Below are 23,140 nucleotides of genomic sequence, written 5' to 3'. Positions count from 1 at the left end.
TAAAGTGTAACTATATAATTGTAGAAAGTAAACCCGGTTGCTATGTTGTTCAAATTTGCAGATTTCAAGAACCAGAATAGCCTCAGTGATGGCTGCAGCCTTGGTAAAAGTAACACAAGTGGTAGAAACAGCAAATAATAATTAAAAAAAAAACAAAAAACTATGTGACTTGTGAACATGAGTTTGCTGGTTGTGAATGGAGATCCGATTGACGTGCGTTTTTTTTTTTTCCTATCCTTATTCAAATGAATGTTTTCCTCATCAAAAAAAAAAAAAAAATGCAGCTTTGATCGCCCTTAACTCTTCAAACAGACTGGATAAACAGTGGACTCATCAGCCCCTGCGAACATCGCGTTTCGGTGTAGTTTGCATGGTATAATACGTACACACAGAGAGATTTTCTGACTGCCGGTTACGAGCCGCGGTTACTGATTCATCATGGCCGTGGCCCAGATGTTCCAGCGGTGTGTGGCAGCAGCGGACGATGTGAGCCTCAGTGTGTACTGGCATGCACGCCGCTGGGCGTGTCCTCGCATACATGCGCTCATGCATGTATACGAGCGTTTGTGTGTGTGTTTGTGTGTAATTGGAGGTGGTGGGCGGGCTCGTTTTTTTGGGGGGGTGAGGTGGGGTGAGGTGGGGTGGGGTGGGGGGGGGGGTGTTTGGTCCTTTTTTTAAACATAGCTGCGTTGTTATGGTTGCCCGGGCTTTGATGTTGCCCAAACCTCCAACTAAGAGGCTCTCATTTTCGGCTCCTGACTCTGGAGAAGGCAATGACTTCCAGATTGGGGGACCTTACTCGCTGCTCGAGACCGAGCGCTGGGGTGGGACGGGTGGTGGGGGGTGGGGGGGGGGGGTCACGAAGGCGGGAGGAGGGAGAGGGTCACCCCGATTGGTACAGGACAGAGGCTGCAACGCTTGTGCTCATCTTGGATGCAAATGTGAATGTACAGATTTAAAAAAACAGGAAAAAAAAAGGTAAAAATATCCTGGCAGCGTTCCATTTTTTTTTGAAGATTATCTACAGTTTCTGAAAGTTATGACTATATGAAAGATGTTGTGTCTTAAACTGAAGCTCAGAAGAGCAACAGTGGAGAAAATCAGAGAAATTATGCTAAAAACATGCACCGATATGTGACAATAACTGAACCGTAGAGAAATAGTTGACTCATATTTTTAGACATTCTACAGTTAGTGTTTTGTATTTTTATGTGTCTACAAACAGCTTTCCTCACAAATCAAATGTCTGTTTCCTCTCAGCAAAGTCTTTTCTTTTCAAAACCGGATTATTCATAGCGGTATAATCTTAGTCATCCGAGACAGTTTCAGAATTGTTCGACCCAATCTCAAGCAGTTCAGGTATTTCATACAGCTGTGCCTTTCATCTTATATACCTTAATGTCTTTGTTGAAAGTTTGTTCTATCAGCTCGGATAAGAACCGTGCACCGCACATCAGCGTGCTCCAGAACAGGACTTTGCGTTGGATGAAGCCGGCACAGGATCTGCCACCTCATATTTTCCTTCTTGCTAACCTCTCTCTCTCTCTCTCTCTCTCTCTCTCTCTCTCTCTCTCTCTCTCTCTCTCTCTCTCTCTCTCTCTTTCTCTCTCTCTTTCTATGCTTCTTGCATTGGTTTTCTCTTTTGCACTTTCTCTTTGCATGCAGGTGTGGGGAATTTTCCCGCGCTTTTACACCTAACGTTTTTCCCCCCCTCCTGTTCACCCATGAAGCCAACATGAAGCCCTGTGTACACGCCAAGCCGACAAGCGTGCGTGTGGTTTTTCATCATTTACGAAGAGTCGAGAAACCTACTCGCAAAACCTTTTTCGGAGAACGTGGAGACTAGAATGTGCGTGTTGTTTGAAAAACTGCACACAGAGAAAACGCGAAAGGAGTTTGTCTCTTATTTAACAAAAGAAAAGTCTTAAGCTTCACCCTGATTTATTACTGACTTCAGTTACGTCAACTGGACACAGGTACAGCTCTGTTTTCAGGTTGTCTGTGCACCGGTTTGGTTTGTTATTTATAAATTGGATATCTCAGGAATGTCTCAAGGGTAATTCTTCAAATTTGGCACAAACTTGGACTTGGACTCAAAGATGCAGTGATTAGAATTTGGCGGTCAACGATCTCTCTGAACTCTCGTCCCGTCCAATCCCTGTGACGCCATATTTTAGAGATGATTTTACTGAATTTCTTCAAATTTGGATGAAGTTGTTGGTCAAAGGGGAGGCTGTTACGCCCGTATTATGTGCAGAGACACTTCTGGACAAACATAGATGTAAACTGCAACTTGATTTGTTGCTGGAAGCCCAGATTTCATCATGCATACTCTGTGCATGTTGTGATGTCACATTAGCTCTTCTGAATGTGTCATTCGTGTCGCCAATACTATGCACTGGTAATTTATTTTCCATTAGTGCATTTGGATGTTATTTGTTTCTTAGACGATCACAGCAGAATGAAGAGTTTATTAATATGGATTCGTATTACTGCAGCGCACGCGTCTGGATATAGCATCAGAAAGTAGCGCTGACGCTAAAAGCAAAATATGAGTATGGAGTTCTCCTTTCTTGTTTTAGTTAATTCGCGGATCCGGTTTGGTTCACAGACATAATGGCTGTTTTCACTCGTCTTTGACTCAAGGTTTATTAAGAGCAATCTTGATTCATCTGGTGACAAAACACGGCAGCCACTTGAAAGGGCCGCTGAAAGCAAAGGTGAATTAACCATTAGTTCCCAGCAAGTGTCCATACCTTTGTTTATTTATTTCTTTTTTCTCTCTCTTTTTTTTTTTTTTAATTTCCGCCTTTCACTCAGGTGAAAGGATAATTGTGGAAGAAGCCGCGAATGTGTCGTCTCCGTGAAACGTGAGATTAAAGACATTACGCTCAATAGCGCTCTGAAAAGGGTGGCGAAAGAGGGGACGCTTTAATTTCCGCTTCGGATATAAAAAGAGATGGACCTACTTAACGTGTCATCTGAAAACCAAAGAATACATTAGAGTTGTTTTATCAGCGTAAGGTCCTCTAAAAGAAAGTGTGCGTGTGTGTGCACTCGTAGGCAGGCGACCGCGTTTTCATCGCGCGCGCGTGAAGCGCGTGTGCACGCGCGCATGTGTGCGCCAGGGTCAAGGTGGAGGGCCGTCATTACAAGCAAGTGATGTCTGAGATCCCATTAACTCTTGTATTCAGCAGCAGATTTCTGTTCAAATAGAGTGGAGATAAAAGGCAGCAACGGTGCGATGATGAATCAAAGGCCTTTCAAGTGAAATGAGACTACAGAGACACTGAGGTCTACATTTACGATTTCCTGACGCACTTTAAAAGGTGCAGACATCTAATTGTAATTTATAAAGTAATCGCCTCTTTGAAGTAATTACATCTTTGATGTAATCAACACATAAGAGCTTCATTATTCAGAGGTGTTACCACTGGCTGCTGTCATGACTGATGCGCAGGAGCAGCTCCGTCTAAATTGCTCACCGATTCAATCAGAGCACGAACACCGCACAGCTGGAGCGTTTTCGTAAAATGTTCCAAAACAAATCCGGAGTGTCAGTGAAGGCGTCGCCGCGCGATTAGACGCGGTTAGCGTCGGCCCTTGAGAGCCGAAGCATCCACTTCTGCCGCATCGACTACGGCTGAGAAACACCTCGCGCAACCTTAATACCACATCGGTGCAAACCACATACAATTCAGACAGTAGCTCGAGCAGCAGCAGCAGCAGCAGCACGAAGGAATGCGGAGAGGAGAGCTCGGAGCTCCGCCCATTTCCAGGTGCGACTGCTTGGCCAATCACGGCAGACAGTGGGCGTGGCCATGGACGCAGACCGTCCGTCTGCGTCCCAGAAAAGACGCTTTCTACCACTTCAGACTGACCCAGCACAGTCATAAGCAGTGTTTCCTCAGTGTCATGTTATTTGCCTTCACGGAGAAATAAGTCAAGTTTAAACCCCCTATATTTACTATAGATGTGTACCATGAATTTATACCCCACTGATTTATGTCGGCCATCCAGGGTGGGTAACTTAACTCGTGTAAATTAAAGGGTGAGCGAACTTTTACCTCATCTCTTTATTTGTGTGTTTGTGTGTGTGTTTGCACCTGAACATGTGTGTAACTCTTCTGGCTGCAAGTTTCCGATTCAAAGTAGCCGTGAGTGTTATTCAATCTTTGTGTGTGTGTGTATGTGTGTGTGTCCTACATGTGCATGTATGCACTCGTCTGGTAAGGCAGAGGTAATTATGTGTAACTTATGTGTGTGTGTGTGTGTCAGAGAGAGAGGGGGGGTGGCGGCGGTGGTGGTGGGGGGGATTTTTTTTAAACACAGAGGGGTTGATAATTATGGGTTAAATGAGTGCTCTCAGTCAGCCTCCCTGAGTGTGTGTAAAAAAAGGAAGGCACAGCAAAAGCCACTTCAAGGCTGGCTAATTACCCCGAGGAAGAGAGGAAACATAAATGGACGATTTTGCGGCTATAATGTTACAGCAAAACGACTAAATCAACCTCAGCACGTGAAACGGAGCCGCAGCTACTTCTGAAGGCTCCTCGAAGCCCCGGCGCAGATGTGCGTGCGTGCGTGCGTTCGCCCGCGTGTGCGCCCGCGTCCATATGTGCAGAAAACTGTCGAGAAGCAGAATTTTTTCCAACGCGTGCTGCGTGCGAGCGTGATTTGTGTGCAGCAATTCAGCCTCGTCTGCGTTCTGTGTGTGTGTGCTGTGTTTTCACGCGTGTCCAGTTATGTGTTTGTGTAGCTAACAAAAAAAAAAAAAAAGTCTCCGATCTATGTGGAATAAGATGTAAAGATGTGACTTGAAAACTGCTCTTCCTGATATTTGACGTCCTTTTTTTTTTGCGTGAATATTTGCAGTCACGCACATTCTTTAATGGCGGTTTTTAACTCTCGCCCTCGAGGCACCGATTTTTAATGTCACGCAAACCTTCATGCGCTTGCATTCTGATCGTGCTCGCCGACGATGCTGAGCCCGCGCAGTTTTGGGAGCTCCGCCAACAAAATGTCAGCGTTACGGCTGAAAATGATCAGTTGCATCATTTCCCATTTCCCTGGATAGAGTTGCACGTCCGTGTAACTTTAGACAAATGAATGAAATACCTTTTCCGTGTTGTACAAATTCGGTGGAACGCTCAGAAAGAAAGGCCGTTGACCTGAGTTGGGAGGAGGTGGAGGATCTTTAAAGGAGCGGATTTGACTCTACGTGAACTCATTGGTCATTTTTAGTTCAGCCGATACATGTGACTTGCTCCTGTTAAATAAAAATAGATGCCTTGTGTTGCTGGAGGTGCATCCCTGGCCAACTTTCAAATATGGAAATGTGGAGAGAAGAACTTGTTGTCTGTGCAGTTTTGCGATGATGCAAACCCCCCTAACAGTAGACCTTAACTCCACGCAACTCCTGCACCTGTTTCCATGGATAAAGCCGCGGTTCATCGCCTTTAACCCTACTTACTGTCTCGTGAGATGCTCGTTTAGTTTCACTTGCTCCCCTAAGGTCACGTACGCCCCATTCTGTCGTGATATTTGCATCACCTTTCAACCACAGAGCTTCTTCCACATCCCGTGAGTGCCTCTTCGCCTCATTACAGATGCAGTCCACCTTTTTCGAAAAAGCCTCCTCCACGCTGCTCCATCGTCGCCGCCGTCGCCACGTCTCCCCCCCCCACACACACACACACAGACACACACACACACACAATACTCCTCACACCTCCCAGCCCGTCGGCCCTTCAGTGCAGAGGCAGCCCCGTTTTGTTTTCACGTGTCTCCACATTAAAAGCAGTTTGATCTTGGCGCCGCAGCTAGCTGTGTAGCATGCACAAGAGGGCCCATTTCTCTCTGTGTGTGTGTGTGTGTGTTTTGGGTAAGTAAGAGTTTAAGATGCTGATGGATAGGAAAGAAGCTGTTGAAAGTGCGTGAACGTGCATGTGTTAATGCGGAGTGTGGCGTGTGGAAGCTCTGCCTTTAAGTGATAAGGTATTCACTTTATAACTCAGCGGGAGGCCCAGCGAGTCTCTCTGTAGTGCTGATGTTACACACTTCACGCACGCAGACATTCATGCAAATCGGCCCGCGCGCACACACGCACACTCACGCGGACACACACGGACACACACAGGCGTCCGTCTCGTACTAAATAAAAAATTGCTCAAAAAACTTTTCTAAAAAAGAATCTGCATCTCTGGCAGGCTTGCAGAGATTTAATGCGCAGAGACACGTATCCGTCCGTATACAAACACGCTTTTACACTTGCACAGAAAAGATGCATATTTATGTTCCCACAGAAACAATTACTGGGCCCGGTCCTCACACACACACACACACACACACAAACATGGCCTGGTTCAAACGTACACTGCCTCCAACTTCGCAAACCGCTGTGGCGTATCGTATGTCAGCCGACATGCTGCGAGCATTAGCAATAACTGGATTTCACGTAACTTATTGAAAGCCATTTGTAAACAGAAACATGAAAGCAAACAAGCTTGCACGCAGCCTCACTTGATCATCAAAGGCTTATCGATCAAATGGTCCTCCTCCTCGTCCTCCTCCTCCTCCTCCTCCTCCTCCTCCCTGCTCCTCTGAAAACCAACGGGAGCAAAGTACTGCCCATCTGTTTTGTACCAAACCATGTATAAAATGTCCAGCTTTTTTCCTTTCTTTCAGTCCTGCATGTGTGTGTGTGTGTGAGCACATGCTAATGTCCCCGCTAGCGTAAGGTAGACGCTAAATTCTGAGACGCGTACGTTTGCGTCTTTGCGCGTCGGTGCAATCCGCCGTCAGCGCATCAGTTCGGAGGAGAGAACAGATTTCCCTCAATCTTTTCACGTCTTGTTTCTTTTTTACAAGCGAATGAATGAAGGGAAAACGCGCATAATCGTGATGCTCTTTGATCGCGCTCGCCTGAATGCGTGATCCTGAATCTTAACCGCCTTTCAAAGCGAACATTAGTGGAAATTACAATGATGGAGATTTAGAAATGTCTTGAGTTTGTGATCAAATTATGATGGAGTCTGGAATCACGAAATCGTCTCCTCGCGGTTTAATCAGTTTATTCCACCAGAATATAAAACGTTGTGCATTGTCTCGACCGATTGTTGTTTTCAGAGCCATTATTTAAGTCTCTCATAACTCTCGCTGTGTCAGCCAACAGTGTTAAGCTGTAAATCTTGACAAGATTTACAGGAAGCATGCTACTTCATATTTATTCTTGTAAGTTTACACAAATGATAATGAGCGGGTGTTAACTTCAAGATTAACTGTGAGGCCTCGTGTTTAGAATTCTCCTCAAACTCGCCTCATTTCTCACCAAAAAAAAAAAGAAAAAAAAAATAATCACGGCCTCATGAATGAATTTGTCTTGTTTTGTGTCCTCTCCGCAGTCCAACAAAGTCTCGGTGGTGCAGCAGTCTCACGGGATGCACCCGCTGACGTCCCTCCTGCCGTACAGCAACGACCACTTCAGCCCGAGTCCTCCGCACCTGCCCACAGACATGAGCCAGAAGACAGGTGGGAGCGCAAACACACCTGATCAAACACGAGTGATGTTAGTTTTTATGTCGGCGCGAGGCGGAGCGTGCACAGTCCTCCCTTTCTTTCTGCCACGCGTGGCTCCTTCGGCTCTGAGCCCGTTTGGGTCTTAATCTGTGGGTGGTGTCCAGCTGAAGCTCACACGACCACATGCATTTATTAGGGCCGGGGATATCGATCTAAATATCAATAGTATCGATACCAAGGCTCAATACTATCGTGATGAGATACAGTTTCTCTTCTATACGTTCAGTTAATTAATTAATGTTAGTGCAGCTTCTCTTCAAGTGTGTGTCTTCTCCATCTACACCTGTAGTAAAAGGTGGATATGAACAGAGTTTGACCCTTAAATCGTAGCATCACAGCAGCAGCTGGAACTGACGGTGTTATTGAATTCTGTTGGTACTTTCCTCTCTGAGCAATTTTTATATTTATTATTACATTACCAACTTTATTCCCCCGTTGTTGTTGTGTTGTTTACATTTTTACCTTTTTCTTATTTTGCACTTTTTTCTCTAAAGCAATTGTGTGTCGTAAAAGGGGATTTTTTAATTGTTTTATATTGTATTTAGTTTAAAAAAAACAAACAGGTTATTTCCCTAAATCGGGGGTGTAAAACTCATTTTAGTTCACAATAGCTTATTAATTTAACTCCAAACGTTTCTCTTTGCTATAATGCAGAAAAGCACAGCTACACGTTATGAACAACTGCAAATTTCTTGAGAAGTGTGAGGTGCAAGTGCAATTTCTTATTTTATTGCAATTTTTTCAGCTAATATCTTCTGTGTAATTTTTGCAAATCCATCCCACGGGCCAGATTGGAGCCTCCGGCCTTATGTTTGACAGCCGGGGCCTAAACATTCGTCCCGTATTTTATCATAATCGACTAACTAAAGGGAAAATTAACCAAGTTATTCAACGACCGTCGTCGTTATCGGCGATACTAGCCCCATGTTTACCTGGTATCGGATCGATAAAGTTCCCGGTATCGCCCCGGTCCGGCGTTTAGAGGCAGATTAACCTGGTTTTATATTTACCAGAACCTGGACGACGACTTGAAATCTTGTTAGTTAGATTTAAGAGGTTCCTCGCAGACTCACATCTACATCCAGCAGTAAACCCAGCCTCCAGACGGCTGCCGAATCGTCGCTGGAATCCTCATCCGCGCAAAGCACGATCCGCGTCGACACGTCGTCCATCACGTCCGCACGCGCACACACACACACACACACATGAACGCTATCGTTTCGCCCGGCGACACACACGCACGTAATGAAATATAACAAATGTAATATATTCGTATCCCCTTCCACCACCGCCACCACCACCTCTCTGTCTCTTTCATATACACACACAGCATTTGTTGATCCCCCCTCGCCTCACACATGGACACACACGCATACACTCAGGCACGCACACAGTGTGTGAAGTGGGAGCACCGACTCCGTAAGCCTGTGGCGGTCCCACTGCCGCTCTGAAGTGGCCTGGCCTTCTGAAGGGACCGCCAGCCACACACAGGCACACTAACACACACACAAAGATGGAAACAATTAGGGTGACAATCGCGCAAAACCATCGCAGCGGCGCACACGAGGTTCTCCTTAGCGAGCACTGCGCACACAAACACACACAGCGCTCTGTTTGAAAGTCCCAAACAAACACACCCTGACATTTAAACACTATCGGAGTTTTTGCCGTGCTCGGGGCAGGAGCTTGACGGGGTGGCACAGTTACCGGGTCTGTCTCACATTTTGCTCCGGCGCAATTACTCATTTTAATCTCGGATGTATTCATAATTCCCAGAGGCTGATTTATCATGATTTGGACTCAAAACAAATTCTCCCAAGAAATGTCCCAATAAGTCCACGTCCATGTTTTTAACCCTCTGGAGTCCTGAGTAGAATCGGACATTTTTCGCTACTTTTGGTTGTGTTTCATCTTAAAAAACGGTTTTCATTACCTCGTTTGGTGTCACTCTTTTGAACATAACCTCACAATTATATATTTTTTTTTATTTTTGACAAACTGTATTAACACACTGGCGCTAAAACCACACTAAAACCATAAAGTACGAGTAGGAGAAAGTTACATTTTCACTGTGAAAACCACAAACACGTTTAATGAACTATTTTTAACACTTGATTAACACTTAGATGCAAATCTAAAGTGTAAATTTAAAAAAGTTATGTGCAAATTTTTGCAAACAACAAAGCTATTTTTATCTATTTCCATTAGTTATAACTCTGTCGTACTTCCCTCTTCCTTAGCAACCGTTGACACATCATTTCCTGATTGGTTGATGGGATCCATTTTTATTTATTTATTTTTTTTGAACATTTGAAGCTGGCTACTGATCTCCGCTCGCTAGCGTTTTGCTTTTCGCCCGTGCCAACATGACGGCAATATTCAGGAAAAAGTGTGTCATAAATTATTTATAATTATTTATAATAAATCTAGTTTTACTTGGTCTATCAACACAACTTAAACGGAGATTCAGTGACGCGGCGTCTTAACTTGGTCTGGTTATTTCAGGTTAAGAAGGAGTTTCTTTACCAGTGTTGATCATTTATTTGGCCTTTTTTATGTTGAGTCCCTTAACTTTTGCCATTACATTCATGCTCCTATGAGGATTAACCTCTCTTGTAGCGCATCCCTCCCGATTAACTTAAATGTAATCACGCTTAAGTTTCATTTACACAGGTTGATTAATTCAGAGCCCAGGTTGTAGCCTTGATACTTGTGTGTTGAGTTTCTCCGTGCACTTCTAAAGCAGCGGTGACTGGAACCGAGCGGATGTTGGTTAATAAATAAGGAACAAGAGTTACTGAAATCACTGCATCGCACTGAAAGAGAGAAGATGAGTAGATGGTTTATATGACCAGTGATTGAAGTAGAAGGAGAGTTTGATTTCGGGAGAACGTCACAGGCTCCATCACAGGCCGTGACGCCGAACATCCCACACATCCCTGCTCTCGGCGGCAAACTGCTCGTTCTGCAAAAAGACAGGAGCACGAGAGACGCCGGCGCGACAAAGGAAAGAGGAGGGAAACAGAAACACAGGCGCAAGCGATTGATTTGGAGGTTTGTTGACTTGCAGAGAAATGAAACCAAGAGATCACTTTTTTATTGAGTAACTACTGAACAGAATCCTGCGGTTTCTTAGTAAATATATGAAGGCAGGCGGCAAACGGCTGCAACCACACGGGCTGCCAACAGGTCCGACTCGCATTCAGTGGTTATTATTGTCACGAAAATTAAAAGAACCGTGTGCTGTTTTTTTTTTTTGCTTCTTAATGCTGCAGATCTGCTTTGGTCTGTTTACGTGAAATCAGTTGCTTCAAATGACTCTGATTTAAGCATCATCATGATGATTTCATCCAGCTCATTAAGACTTTGTTTGTAAAAAAAAACATTAAACACAACAAAAACGTGCGGCCAGAAGAAAAAATAAAAGAGTCGCGGGGAGAAACTGAGCGGCGGTTATCTTCTGCCGTCGGAGGAGTCGCGGTTTAATCCGCGGAACCCGTCGTCCAGATACGAGCGCGTTAACTTCGCCGGATTTTCCTCAGGAGCTGCCGCGTTTAAAGTCTCTCTCAGGTCCCGACGAGGAGAAGAGAGAGAAACGAGGTTGGGAGCGAGACAATAGAGAGGAGGGGTGGAAGAAAGAAAAAAAAAAAAAGAAACGAGAGATGAACAAAAGTCTTTTATCAGGTCTGATTAGATATTACAGTCAGTCTAACCTGAGGCAGTCTCCGTCTGGAAATCCCCCTTTTCCTACAAACACACTCTCCTTGTCTGGGTCTAGACTGTGTGTGTGTGTGTGTGTTTGTGTGAGTGTGTGTGCGCGTCCACGGCTGACGCTAACGCAGTGACTCAGCTCATAATGACAGACTGAGCCACCTGCTTCTAACTTACACACACCAACACACACACTAACACACACCTGGCTGCTTCGTGCAAGCTTTCTCAGAGTTATCACTGCCTCCATTCACGCTGTGCGCACACACAGACACACACCTCCTTACCTCACTTCTCAAATCATTCATCAGCTGCTCCCAGGAATGAGCTATCTCACCTGTGATGTCATGTTTTATTTTTTTCTTCTTCTTCTGTTGAGTTCACCGCGGATCAATACGTTTCTAAACCTGTTGACGGAGTTTCGGGGGGATTAGAGCTTAATTTGCGGAGAGGCGATCTGAGGGTTTGAAACGACGGCTCTTGAGCGCAGGATGTCTGCTGCAGGGGGGAACTGAAAATACAAGACCGAAAACAGTAACAGTTTTCATATATATGTGTGATGTTTCGTCAAAATGAGTGTTTAGACGATCGGTTCTACATTCACTCATCACCCTGTGCGTGTCTGCGCCTGCCGGCGGGGGCTCATCAGACGCAATTCACTTGCTTGGTTCAGACTCCCACTAATAGAAATAACGAAAACTTTTTCCGTATCAGTTTCTCAACATGTGATAGACTCACAGGTCCACAAATCATATGGTGAAAAGAATGGAATAGAATAGAATTCATTCATCTTCTGAAATTCGAGTGTCCACTAGCTTGTACACAAACCTGCACAGACATCAACATAATATAACAACAAAATCAACAAGTAATAGCATTAGTAAGAGAAGGTGGAAGTCTGGTAATATACGGAGGGCTTAAAGTATTCTGTGGTGTTTAAACACAATTTAAAACAAAATAAAACAAAACAAAACAAAAAAACTTGTTAATGTGGGATATTGTCAGGTTCAAGGAGTCAGTTGTGTTCACCTACCACATATTGCACATATTTTAATGTTCAGCAAGCGATGACCGAATATACCAACACCGAATATACCAAATACCAACACCGAATATACCAAACTTCTTTTTTCTCTGGAATATAGAATTTCCGAGTTTTCATGAAGGCATCATCCAAGCAGTTGTAGGAAAGATGGAGGGTAAATTTACGAAGCTAAGAGAAGGACTTAATATTAGTTATCATTATTATTTTACTATTTTTAAATGTTAAGTTTATGATCTAACTAGTTGTTTTTGTATAAATTGAAACTAATTTGCTTGAACCCCAGATAAAAAGAGATGAGACTCAATATATTTATTTTGGTTTTACTCTAAACTCTGCATATATAACACGGTATTAGACGTGCAGGCAGTCAGCGTCGGCTATCCAGTAACTGAAACTTTACATCATTATCTGATGTGGCAAAATATCCGCAAACAAACCTTTCATCTTTCATATGGTTTTGTGAAGCAGTCGAGCATCATTTGGAGTTTCTGTTTCCTGAACGTATACCGTATAGGGTTTTCAGAATGTGCCATTCAGGTCAAATAAGAGTCAACTTTATGGTCATCGCACACGTTTGAGAACACGGCCGCTAGCGCCGAACCAAGTGCAGAGTGTGTACGTATGTACAGACATACATGTTGATTTAAAACAAATAAAAACAATAGACAATGTTCCAGTGTACACAGTGACTATTGACCACAGGATATGTATAGATATTGCAGCAGGATATTTGCACTATAAAACTAAGGTTAATAAAGTCTGTGGCAATTACAGCACAGGATGTGCACAGGAGGATGAATTACTGGTTTATTGCGACTCTTTTTTGTTTTTTTTTTCCAACTATTTTTCTCTCTGTCTCTCTGTTACACGGAGAGGTGTGATTGCCATGTCTCTCCTTTATTTTTTTGTGAATCACCACACATCAGCCATGTGTGACAGTTCCCTGAACCTGTTCTTCCTCCTCCTCCTCCTCCTTCTTCTTCTTGACATCATGTCGGTTGCAGCCGACAGGATGTTCACGTGAACGTGTTTCAGCGTCGACACAGAAAGTTCTAATTCTGCTCCAAATTGACGCTCGGTTCACAGCTCTCACTTATTGTCACTGCACAGTTTACTTCCTGTGTTGTTTCCATCAGCGGCGTGCACCACTGTCTGTCTCCACTGCTGCATAAAACATCAGGTGAAATTTTAAAAAAACTTTGCGTTTGCATTGATATACCTTTTACTTTCCTCTCACGTGTCTTGTGTCGGTCGTACCTGTTTAGTAGCTCGTTTATTGGGCTGAAAACGTCTACTGTCATTGGAAACAAGCAACATAAAACAAACCTGGTCCAGAGAAAATGTCAAATATCTGCATAGGTTTTTAGTGACACAAAAAGATAATAAATTTATTTTTATATATATATTACGTCATCACCTCATGCTGATGCAGAGAAGACGACTTAAAATTAGAGACCTGCAGGAAAGACAATGAATGAAAGGATACCGGTTTCCTAGGTAACCAGAGTAACGTTTGTGTCCTCTAGCTTTTTTTTAAAGAAAATTTTAGACTATATATATATATATATATATATGTTGTTTTTTTTTTATTTGGAAATGTTCTCATGGCCAAAATGATTCTGTTACACGTCTGTTTTTAATTAATTTAATATAAAGAATTAACCGTTATCTGCCGATAAACGCATCGCACCGTGAAGGGGAAAGAAGCAGAAACGGCCGCGCGTCATTCATCTAAAAATGTCGGTGACCTCACCGCGGGGTCGCTCTCGACGCTGTGCGATCCAGCTGGTCAACCGTGACTCGTGGCCACGGGTGATTCAAAAGTCGAGCCGCTGCGTTTTCAGTCCACCGAGCACGGGCCCCCGTTGTTTTGCCTGCGTTTCAGATATGACTGTTGGCTCGGACAATGGCTCAGAAAATACGCGGCGAAAAAGCGGAAGTGAAACATGTCTGCTCACTGTCACTCTGTCATCTGCGAGACCGACACTCGGTATTGTATGTCTTGCGGTATTACTGTACATGTGAACAGAAGTGAAGGAGTGTGACTGGTTGCGTATTGAACGCTTCGGTTACCTCAGCAGAAAGCCACCGGCTATTTTTAAGGTATTAATTGAAGAATACAGTAAGTCTGGTGATGTTCGTTATTTTTATGATGATAAAAAAAAACCCAGGAGAATACCTGACCACAATAAAGTCTCAGAAAAGCACCAAGTATGTACAAATTCATGCCGGAAATACGAAACAAAAACATTTTTTTATGCTTTTTAGCTTAAAATTTACTAAAAACTAAAGTAGCAATTTGTTTCAGGAAAGTTTTCCCGCTAAAACTTTTTAGCGGGACTTTTTTTTTTCTTTTTTTTTTTACATATTCAGTCGTTCATGCAGCTTCTTTCATTTGATTTGTTATCAATATATAACGATCACAAAGAAGATGTTATTTTTCTTATGTCTTACTTTTTTGCATATAGTTTCAGTTTGTGCTTAAATTATTTTTTTTGTGTGTGCGTCACACATTTAAATATGCAAATGAGGTGCAATCTGGTTAAATCATTAGCATAGCATTTCCTGCACAAATATATTTATGAACTTTTAAGTAAAACCAAAAAACAAATATAATTTCTGTGGACATACGAGCGCAGCAACAGCAGCGATCCGCTGTTTTTATTCCACCGTAAATTAGAAAATCAGTCAGCAGCCACGGAAATAAATCAGGCTTTCAGGGAAAAATGTTTAACTCATGCACACGTGACACTAAGTAGATGATCTCATACATTAAGACAATTTCTTCTAAGTTTTCTGAAATGTTATGGAACCGGCAAATACGCATTAATTTGCATGCGTTTTCAACAGAACTTGCATTTAAATAACTTCAAATCAAAAATTCATTTTTCAACAATATAAAGTGTCGGGGAAAAACGGCGCCGTTACCGTTTGCATTGTTGCACTGGTAGTGAGAGTCTGAGTCACTCTGCTTAAAAACACCACGAGAAATGGAAATTATGTATTGGAAACGTGTTGCGATTAATAACGGGATGAATTTAAAATAGTCATATTAGACACAACTCGTTCAATCTGTAGTTTTATACTGTAAGAAAACGACTTTTACTATTACTCGTGACTTTTTTGAAGTTTGCTCTTTAAAAAAAAAAAAAAAAAAAAAAAAAATTTACTCCTCCAGGGCTTGAGTAAAATTTGTCATCACTCATTACGGCCCTTACTGTAACAAAACACTACAAAGTTTCTTCTGGTCTTGGGCCCTTTTATGTACACCACACAGGCTGATTGTCAAGTCATTTAAATGCTCAGATGCTGCAGCGCTTTCACTCTCAGTGGTTAGAACCACCACAGCACTTTATCAGTGCTGGAATACTATTTTCAGCTCCTCGACTCTCAGTTTAACACGCACACGTTCTGATACCGAGCTCACGCAGTGCCACTTTGACTCAAATGGTTTCTCTTTGAAGTGTTTCCCGAGACGCTGACATGGAGACCGTGAGATAGTTGCTGTACTTGTTATTAGACGGCGGCGGCTTTAAAAAAAAAAAAAAAAAAAAAGGGGGCATTCCAACGAAAACTGCCCCATTACTGCCACTAATTTTCCCCTTCAGGTTTCCCAACAGCAGACAGAGCTGATAGTGTCACAGCAGAGGCACCAGAAAAAAAAACAAAAACGTGACTTACAGAAACCGGCGTTGTGTTTTCGTCACGATTAAGCGCTAAACCAAAACTTGTGCGCCTTCTGTTCAGGATTCCTGTTTTGATGCTTGCCGCACAGTCATTTTAGGGAATATGGGTGATTTCGAAAAAGGATGTCAAGCTCTCGATGTGACCACAGCTTTTGGTGTTCCATTGCTATCAGCGCTGTTATTCATCAGTGTGCTAGATGCAGATATAATTACAAGAAATGTGTCAGTCAATTTTAATCTTATACAATATTTATACTCGCTCGAGGGCCGATTTCTGACTGACGCCGCGATACGACAACATGTTGGGTTGAAAGACGTTTAAAGGGCGAAGCTTCTATATTTTAACTCGAACAAGTTCTAATTTGAGCAAATGTTTTTCACCTTTAGTTCAGCTCAAAGTGGCTCGAGGCTGCAGGCCAAGTTCTCTGGAGTAAAGTGTAGATGTGAATATCTTATAGAAGTTTGCACGTAATCATTTGTGTTATTTCAGCTTTGTTTCAGGCTGCACCAGCTACTACAATACCCATGATCCTCTACTACTGGTGCAGAAGTGCACTTCAGAATAAAACGTTGATACTTTTTAATGTAGAATCTTGATAAAGTTGCATCTGAAATCATTTATATTCACAGACTTCTAAGCAAAGATGCAGTAACTAATTAGACTTTTTGCCCTTCAGTGGGTTGTAACACATCTTCAGTTAGAAACTCCATCAAGCCGAGTCGCTCTTATTTTGGAGTTTTAGATTTGTATTTGTAAATTCACTATACAAGAAGCACGAACTTATAACATGCAACAGGCGAAACCATGAGAAACCCCACCCACCCTAGGACCCCCACTGAAAGAGAGAGAGAGAGAGAAAAAAAAAAAGTTCCAGTTCGATTCCAGTCATTCGCTACAGTAGAACAGTAAGTAGAACAGTAGAAGCCGCAGATGTAATCATGAGAGTCCAGTTCTGATCATGACTAATGTGTGCAGTGTTTGCACATCGTGCATCAAACCCTGAAATAACATTAGCATACAAGGATCCGTGCCAATATAAGACGCGAAGTACGTTTTTTTGTAGATGCATCGTGACCCGGATGATCTTTTATTTGTTATTTGTCCCGTAAACGTCCCACAGAAGGCCTCAAAAAACAAGTCGCGTTGGATTTAAAGTCATAAAAGCTGTAGCATTTCGCCACATCATCAAAAGCCCCTCTGTTTTTTTTTTGTTTTTTTTGGTCGTGTGTGTTATTGTTCAGTGTTGATTGTCAGTCTGAACGCAGCCTTGTGTTTCCAATAAATGGGATTTTCCCTGACACGAGAAAATCTACATGTTCGACTCTGTTTCTGAGTTTGATGAGACAAACTCCGCCGAATCCTCCATGATGTAACCGTGGCGCATGATGTGAAGGCGCTGCAGCAGAAAGATAAAAAAGTACTAAATCTGTAAAGTTTGTTGACATGGGCAGTGTAATACACACCGTTAATAAAAAAAACTACTTTGTATGTGTTTGAATTACAACTTGTGGTGATGCAGTAAACGCACCAGGATTAAGACAGTCAGAATAAATGGCAGGATAATGCGGATGCATCCTGGGAACAGACAAAGAGGAAAAAAAAAACTAATGAAGGAAGGTAAAAAGAGGGCAGGACCGATGAGCACTAGAGTCTGGACCTTTGGGGGCGGGGGGCGGGACGGGGGGGAAGGGGCGGCGAGAAGCGGGAGAGAGGGTGTGGCGGGACAGAAGGGAGGGATGGGAGGACGGATCGGGGCGGTGAGACAGGTCGACTGACTCAGTCGCATTCCTGTCATCCAGATTTATAGCAGCTCGGGGTCCTGAAACAGGCCCCGGAGCCGCGGCCAAATTACAGTCATCTAGAGCATTCCTCTGCTGCAAACACAGGTTAGCAGCCGGGCCGCGCTAAGTGCTAGGTGCTGCCTGTTGACAAATGACTTCCTTTGAAGGGCACAAAGAGGAGAGACAGTCGGGGAGAGACGGGATATTTACTGTGCGAGGGCAGAGAGTCGAGCCGTCTGTTTCTTTTGTCGGAAAACAATTTGCCTATAAGTAGAGATGGAGACTGTTGCCCTGTGTGTGTCATTTTTTTAAACCAGAACTTAGGCTGAATAAACCGACTGGTTCCCAGCGGAGGGTCCCACGCAGACACTCGGGGTGGACCAGGCGTGTGTGAGACCAGGGTTAAGGCCTCCTCTGCAGTTAATAGCAGGTTCCCAGGCTGCTAATGGTGGCTAATAGCTCATCAGACCTGGGGCCAAGGGGTCCTCGGACGCTGCCCCAACAACGGACGACTGTGTTGAAACTACACAAACGTTTATTAACAGTTTGTGGTTTTATAACGTCCGAAGGAGCATTAGGCAAACGAGAAACATGGGGATTTTAATGCTGTCGATGTGTGTGTGTGTGTGTGTGTGTGTGTGTGTGTGTGTGTCCTGCAGGCGTTCACAGGCACCAGTCCCAGGACCTCTCGGGGTATTACTCCCTCCCTCCGGGCGGCGTCGGCCAGATCACTCCCTCCATGAGCTGGTGAGTCTCGCACACAAAAATGATTAATCAGAAGTAAAGGGGGAAAACAATTAACTCTTCCAGTTCCACGTTAGTAACATCTCAACATTTTATTTGAAACCCAATCTTTTAATTACTTACTTATTTTATAGTTCTGTCTTAATCTTGTTAAACAAAAGGTTACTGTTCAAAATCATGGGTACTTTTCTACATTTGTTACTTTAAAGCATAGGTCTTCATCAGTGGGAGGTACTGTGAGGGAGGGGCAAAGTCTTTGGTTGATTAGACATTTTTTATATATATATATATATTTAAAAAAATCTTTTTACACACATGAACATGAATCCAACATATTTTAGTAAGAAATAGCTTAATACTCAATGCAAAATGATAATAATAATGTATATTTATAAATAGGACTAGATAGAGTTTAACCCTTTCATGCATAGAGGTCACTATATTGGACTATTGGCTGTTCAAAAGCAGTTTTTTTTGTATATATATGGGTTTTGGTGTCACTCCATACACTTCCTCCAATTGGCCAGTCGGTGGAAGTGCAATTTTTTAAATATATTTTTTAAATCAAAATCAACATGGCCGACAGAGAGACAGAAATGCCTCTGGAATTTTGTGCAAATACTTCATAGCAGGGCACCAATGAATATATCTAAGAATTAATAGAACTGTTAAAAGTTTCCTAAATTCAATTGCATCCTTTTTTACATGCCTAAAGAGGAATAAAAATACACAGGGAAACTTTGAAGACCGCTGCTTTAAAGTGTAACCGTCTCGTCAGGATAATCGATAATGAAAAGAATTGCTCGTTGCATCCCTACAAATAGGCTTCAGCTGTTTTTCTAACCATTAACCCCTAACCCAGGAATAATTCCTCTTCTGGCTCATTAAAGAAAAGCTGCAATTCTCCCAAAAAAGTTGCCTACTAACCTTCCTAAACACCATCATTATCATCGTTTCACAACAAACGTACACGCTGTGACCGGGGTCAATGGTACATACATCACCTGGTGTCAGAGGAGATGCCCCCGTGCCCCGTCCTCACAAGTCTCCGTCGCCTCTGGACAAAACAAAAGCACTGAAAAGAATTTTAAAACGTCAACAAGAATAATCAGGAGAAAGCTGACTGAGAGTAATGTTCTGATTATCGCTAAAGAGGCTCGGACGACGTTGCCAAGAAGACATCAGCGCCGAGCGCGAGTCACGAAGTGGATGCTGGGAAATTTTAGCTTTTCGCCTCGAGCTTCTATCCCTCTCAAACATTTTATCCAGTGTGAGCGATAGAAGTTTGTGTTTTGATTTTTTCCCCAATAGTTTCTTGAGGGATTGCATCAGTTAGAAGCACATCTGTTCCACATATCCAGTCATTTCGGTTCAGGTTTGCGTCAATCCCGGGGGTTTGATTGTGCGCTCGCAGTGTCACGCTGGGTGATTGTGAACTTATAATGTCAGACTTCCATTGATTTATGGATCAACGCAAATCCATTTATTACAACCTACAGTATCTTTCGCCTGGACAAATCCCCTCCAGGAATATTTAAAGGCTTACATCAAATGTCATGGAGATTTGGGATGAAAGCTTCAAAAGTTTGTGTGTGTTTATGTCCGTCCCCGAACGTCTCTCAAGTCCGTGATTTACGGACGTTTTATCTTTTTCAGAGGAGGACACTTCACTATGGATTTTCACAAGTATTATTAACTGCTAATCTCCTTTAACCCAGATTATCTGCTTGTTCTGGCCCCTTCCAGGGCTCTTCTTTATTGGAGGAGGAGGGAACAGCGAGAATGAGACGTTAAATGTCAAACTGTTGTTTTTCTGTTGTGCTGATTTTCAGCGATGGTCTCGGCTCCTGTCCCTCTACGACCACCTCCTCCTCCTCCTCCGTGTGGCCCCGCGGCTTATTTGGTTGGTCGGTTGTAGTGGCTTCAGACCAGGAGGTTGTCAGGAAACATTTTGTTTGTTGTTTCTAATGATGTGACGAAGAGACGAGACGCAATGTGGTGACAATTCATGGAGTTGTAGCAAAGATGGGCTCCGAAATGAGATCTCCAGTGTTTAAGAGGGAAGGAAACGCCGTCCACGCCGTTGGTTCCTGCCTCCAGATTCATGCTGAGGGCGGCCTTGGGGCGTTTGGTGAGCCCAGATTGAGGAGCACTGATAGTATTGGTGCGTTCCTTTTGAATTTCTGAGTTCTGAGTTGGATTTTTCATCTGGAACGTCCCAAAGTCGAACTTTCTACTCATGACGTCGTAGAATCCTCACTGCACCTGAGTTGAGTTAGCAAGATGGCCGCCCCCGCGTGTAAACAGAAGTTGGAAGCTAGTGGAATATTCCACTTCTGATTACTTTTTGTTGCATTAAATCGGTCGTACAGACAGTATTTTACCACATGCATATGTTGAAGTACTGATACAGTGTAATTTAAGTTTTTCACATGTTATATGGGAACCAATGTTACGCTAACAATGGCTAAAAACAATAGCCTGGTAAACTAAAACAGAGCCAAACACCATTGTGGAAAACTGTGATTAATAGTGCATTTTTTTCCCTATATTTAGATAAAAGAACTAAAACTACAAACTGCTCCTTTGTTAAAATGCTCGGAACACTTCCTGTTGGATACGAAAGCGTGAAAGCTGTTGCCATCATCCACTTGACATTTCTTAAACTCGCGTCTTTAACTGAAGCTACCACTTAGCGACATGGGTGCGTCTCCTCTGTGGCTACAAGCGACAACAAGGTGCTAGGAGCGCGTCGTCTAGCTTTTAATTCCCAGCATACCTCTGTCCAGCCAGGCCTTTTTTTTTTTTTTTGAAGTGTGTGTGCCGCGTCTCAGGAGCCGAAAACCACTTTAATCTGAACAACACTCGGCCTGTTGTCGCGGCGTGACCTCAGCTGAAAACAGGATTACAGTGTAAACGCTCCTCCAGGAGCTGAGCCCAGTAATCTGCGGATCTCTTCCTGGCTAAGGGTGTCTTGCTTTTTGGGCTTCGCTGAATGCGTTCCTCCTCCCCCGGGGGCTAAAGACTGGATGCAGTCGTACACAAGAGGAGGAGATGAGAAGTGGAAGTATGTGTGATGATAATTGTAAAGGGCGGTGTGAGTGAGATGTGGATTGGAGTGTGTGTTGAAACACGGGGATGAATCAGTCTAGAGAGAGAAAGAGAGAGAGGGTGGAGGGGGGGGGATGGTTGCATAGACTCTCAGGAGGTAGAAGTGTGGTTTTCTACATATCAAAGGCTTTCTTTCTTACACCCCGTCCCCACCCTCGACCTCCCACGGTGTGTGTGCGGGCGAGTGTGTGTTTGCGCTCCCACTAAGCCGAGTATTGACACACAGCTGTCAACGGCGATGATCCAGACCTTCCACTGGGGGCATCGACCGTGCATCGCAGCAGCCGCCATAGGATTTAAGCCTCTATGTGCGAATGAGTGCAGTGGGCCCAGGTTTTTTTAACAACATGCACGGCACACGGAAAGAGAATAAACCAAGAAGTTTCGAACATCTCTCGAAAACATGCGAAATGGATGTGAAACAGTCACAAAGCGGGGAAGCAATGCATTCTTATTTTTTTTTTGTTTTAAAAGTCAAGATTAGGCTAAAAACCAGATTTCTCCCCCCTCTGCTGTGCTGTGGCAGGCAGAGCCAGCCAGTCTACCCTGGCCTGTCCCCCTGTGGATTCAGGCAGACCTACTCCTCCAATCTCCCCAGCGCCTCGTCCTACTCCAGGTACCGTAGCCGTGGCCCAACTGGCCAGACAAAGCCAGGCAGAGCCAAGGCAAGGCAAAAAAAAAAAAAAAAAAAAAAAGCTCTGCATCATCAACTCCTGTTTATAGCACATTCAAAATGCCTGAGCAGGAGTTTTCCATTCACCGCGGCAAACTCGTGTTCAGCCAGATTTCATTGGGCAGCTGCTGTAAAAAAAAAAAAAAAAAAGTCCTATTGGAGGCAGTGTGCTGTAAACAGGACGGGTCCAGTCGGTGTTTTTGCGCCAAAACAAGCTGAGCCGAGGCTCGGCTCAGGGCGAGCCCGGCTAATCGCTGCTGCAGGACAGGCTATATGTGGTGCGCACACGCATTCAGAAACAAAACTCTAGCGTTAGGACAACTGCTTTTCTTTTTATCGCTTTTATCTTGCTGTTTTTTTTTTTTTTTTTTTGTCCGTCCACTGATGAGGCGACGCTGTAAACGATCAGGGACACAGGCGTGACCCTTTAGAGCCCAGCGTGGCTTTGAGGGAGCTACAGTGTCTTTTGTGCCTTTTGCTTTAACTTGCTAAATTAGCCTAATTTCAAACATGAAATGTCATCTTTGCTTGCAGCACACAAATGCTTTCTCTTTGATGGGCCGCAGACGTGAACCCACGACCTCATTCGTTTACTGTTCTTCGTGTTAGATGAGAACATTTTTCTCGTGACCATGAGTCATATGATCTTTAAAATGCATCATTAAGTTAATTTATGCATATCTGCTTGAATTGTAAACTTAAATGTGGTTCACTCTAAGACTGTTCGTTGGGAACGTTCATATAAGTCCGACCGTCTTCTGTGAAAGCGCTGAAAGCTTGAGCATCCGTTCTCCTTTTATCTGAGGAGACGTA

General features: G+C 43.5%; 1 protein-coding gene across 6 annotated transcripts in view; it reads left to right on the top strand.

Annotated features, from left to right (window-relative positions):
• The window catches only part of tcf7 (transcription factor 7), a 66,084-nt gene that overhangs the window by 31,063 nt on the left and 11,881 nt on the right, over positions 1–23,140 (top strand). For 4 of the 6 annotated variants that reach the window (XM_047606611.1, XM_047606612.1, XM_047606616.1 and 1 more), the window contains exons 4-6: positions 7,401–7,527; positions 18,459–18,546; positions 22,181–22,270. In XM_047606611.1, the coding sequence (XP_047462567.1) occupies positions 7,401–7,527; positions 18,459–18,546; positions 22,181–22,270 (305 nt within the window). The remainder of the gene's footprint in view (positions 1–7,400; positions 7,528–18,458; positions 18,547–22,180; positions 22,271–23,140) is intronic. The other 2 variants (XM_047606614.1, XM_047606615.1) reach the window with 1 other exon arrangement.

Source organism: Mugil cephalus, chromosome 15, assembly GCF_022458985.1.
Source record: "Mugil cephalus isolate CIBA_MC_2020 chromosome 15, CIBA_Mcephalus_1.1, whole genome shotgun sequence".
In the NCBI taxonomy this organism is placed as follows: Eukaryota; Metazoa; Chordata; class Actinopteri; order Mugiliformes; family Mugilidae; genus Mugil; species Mugil cephalus.
Note: the sequence above shows the minus strand (reverse complement) of the source record. Positions and strands in the feature narration are given on the sequence as shown.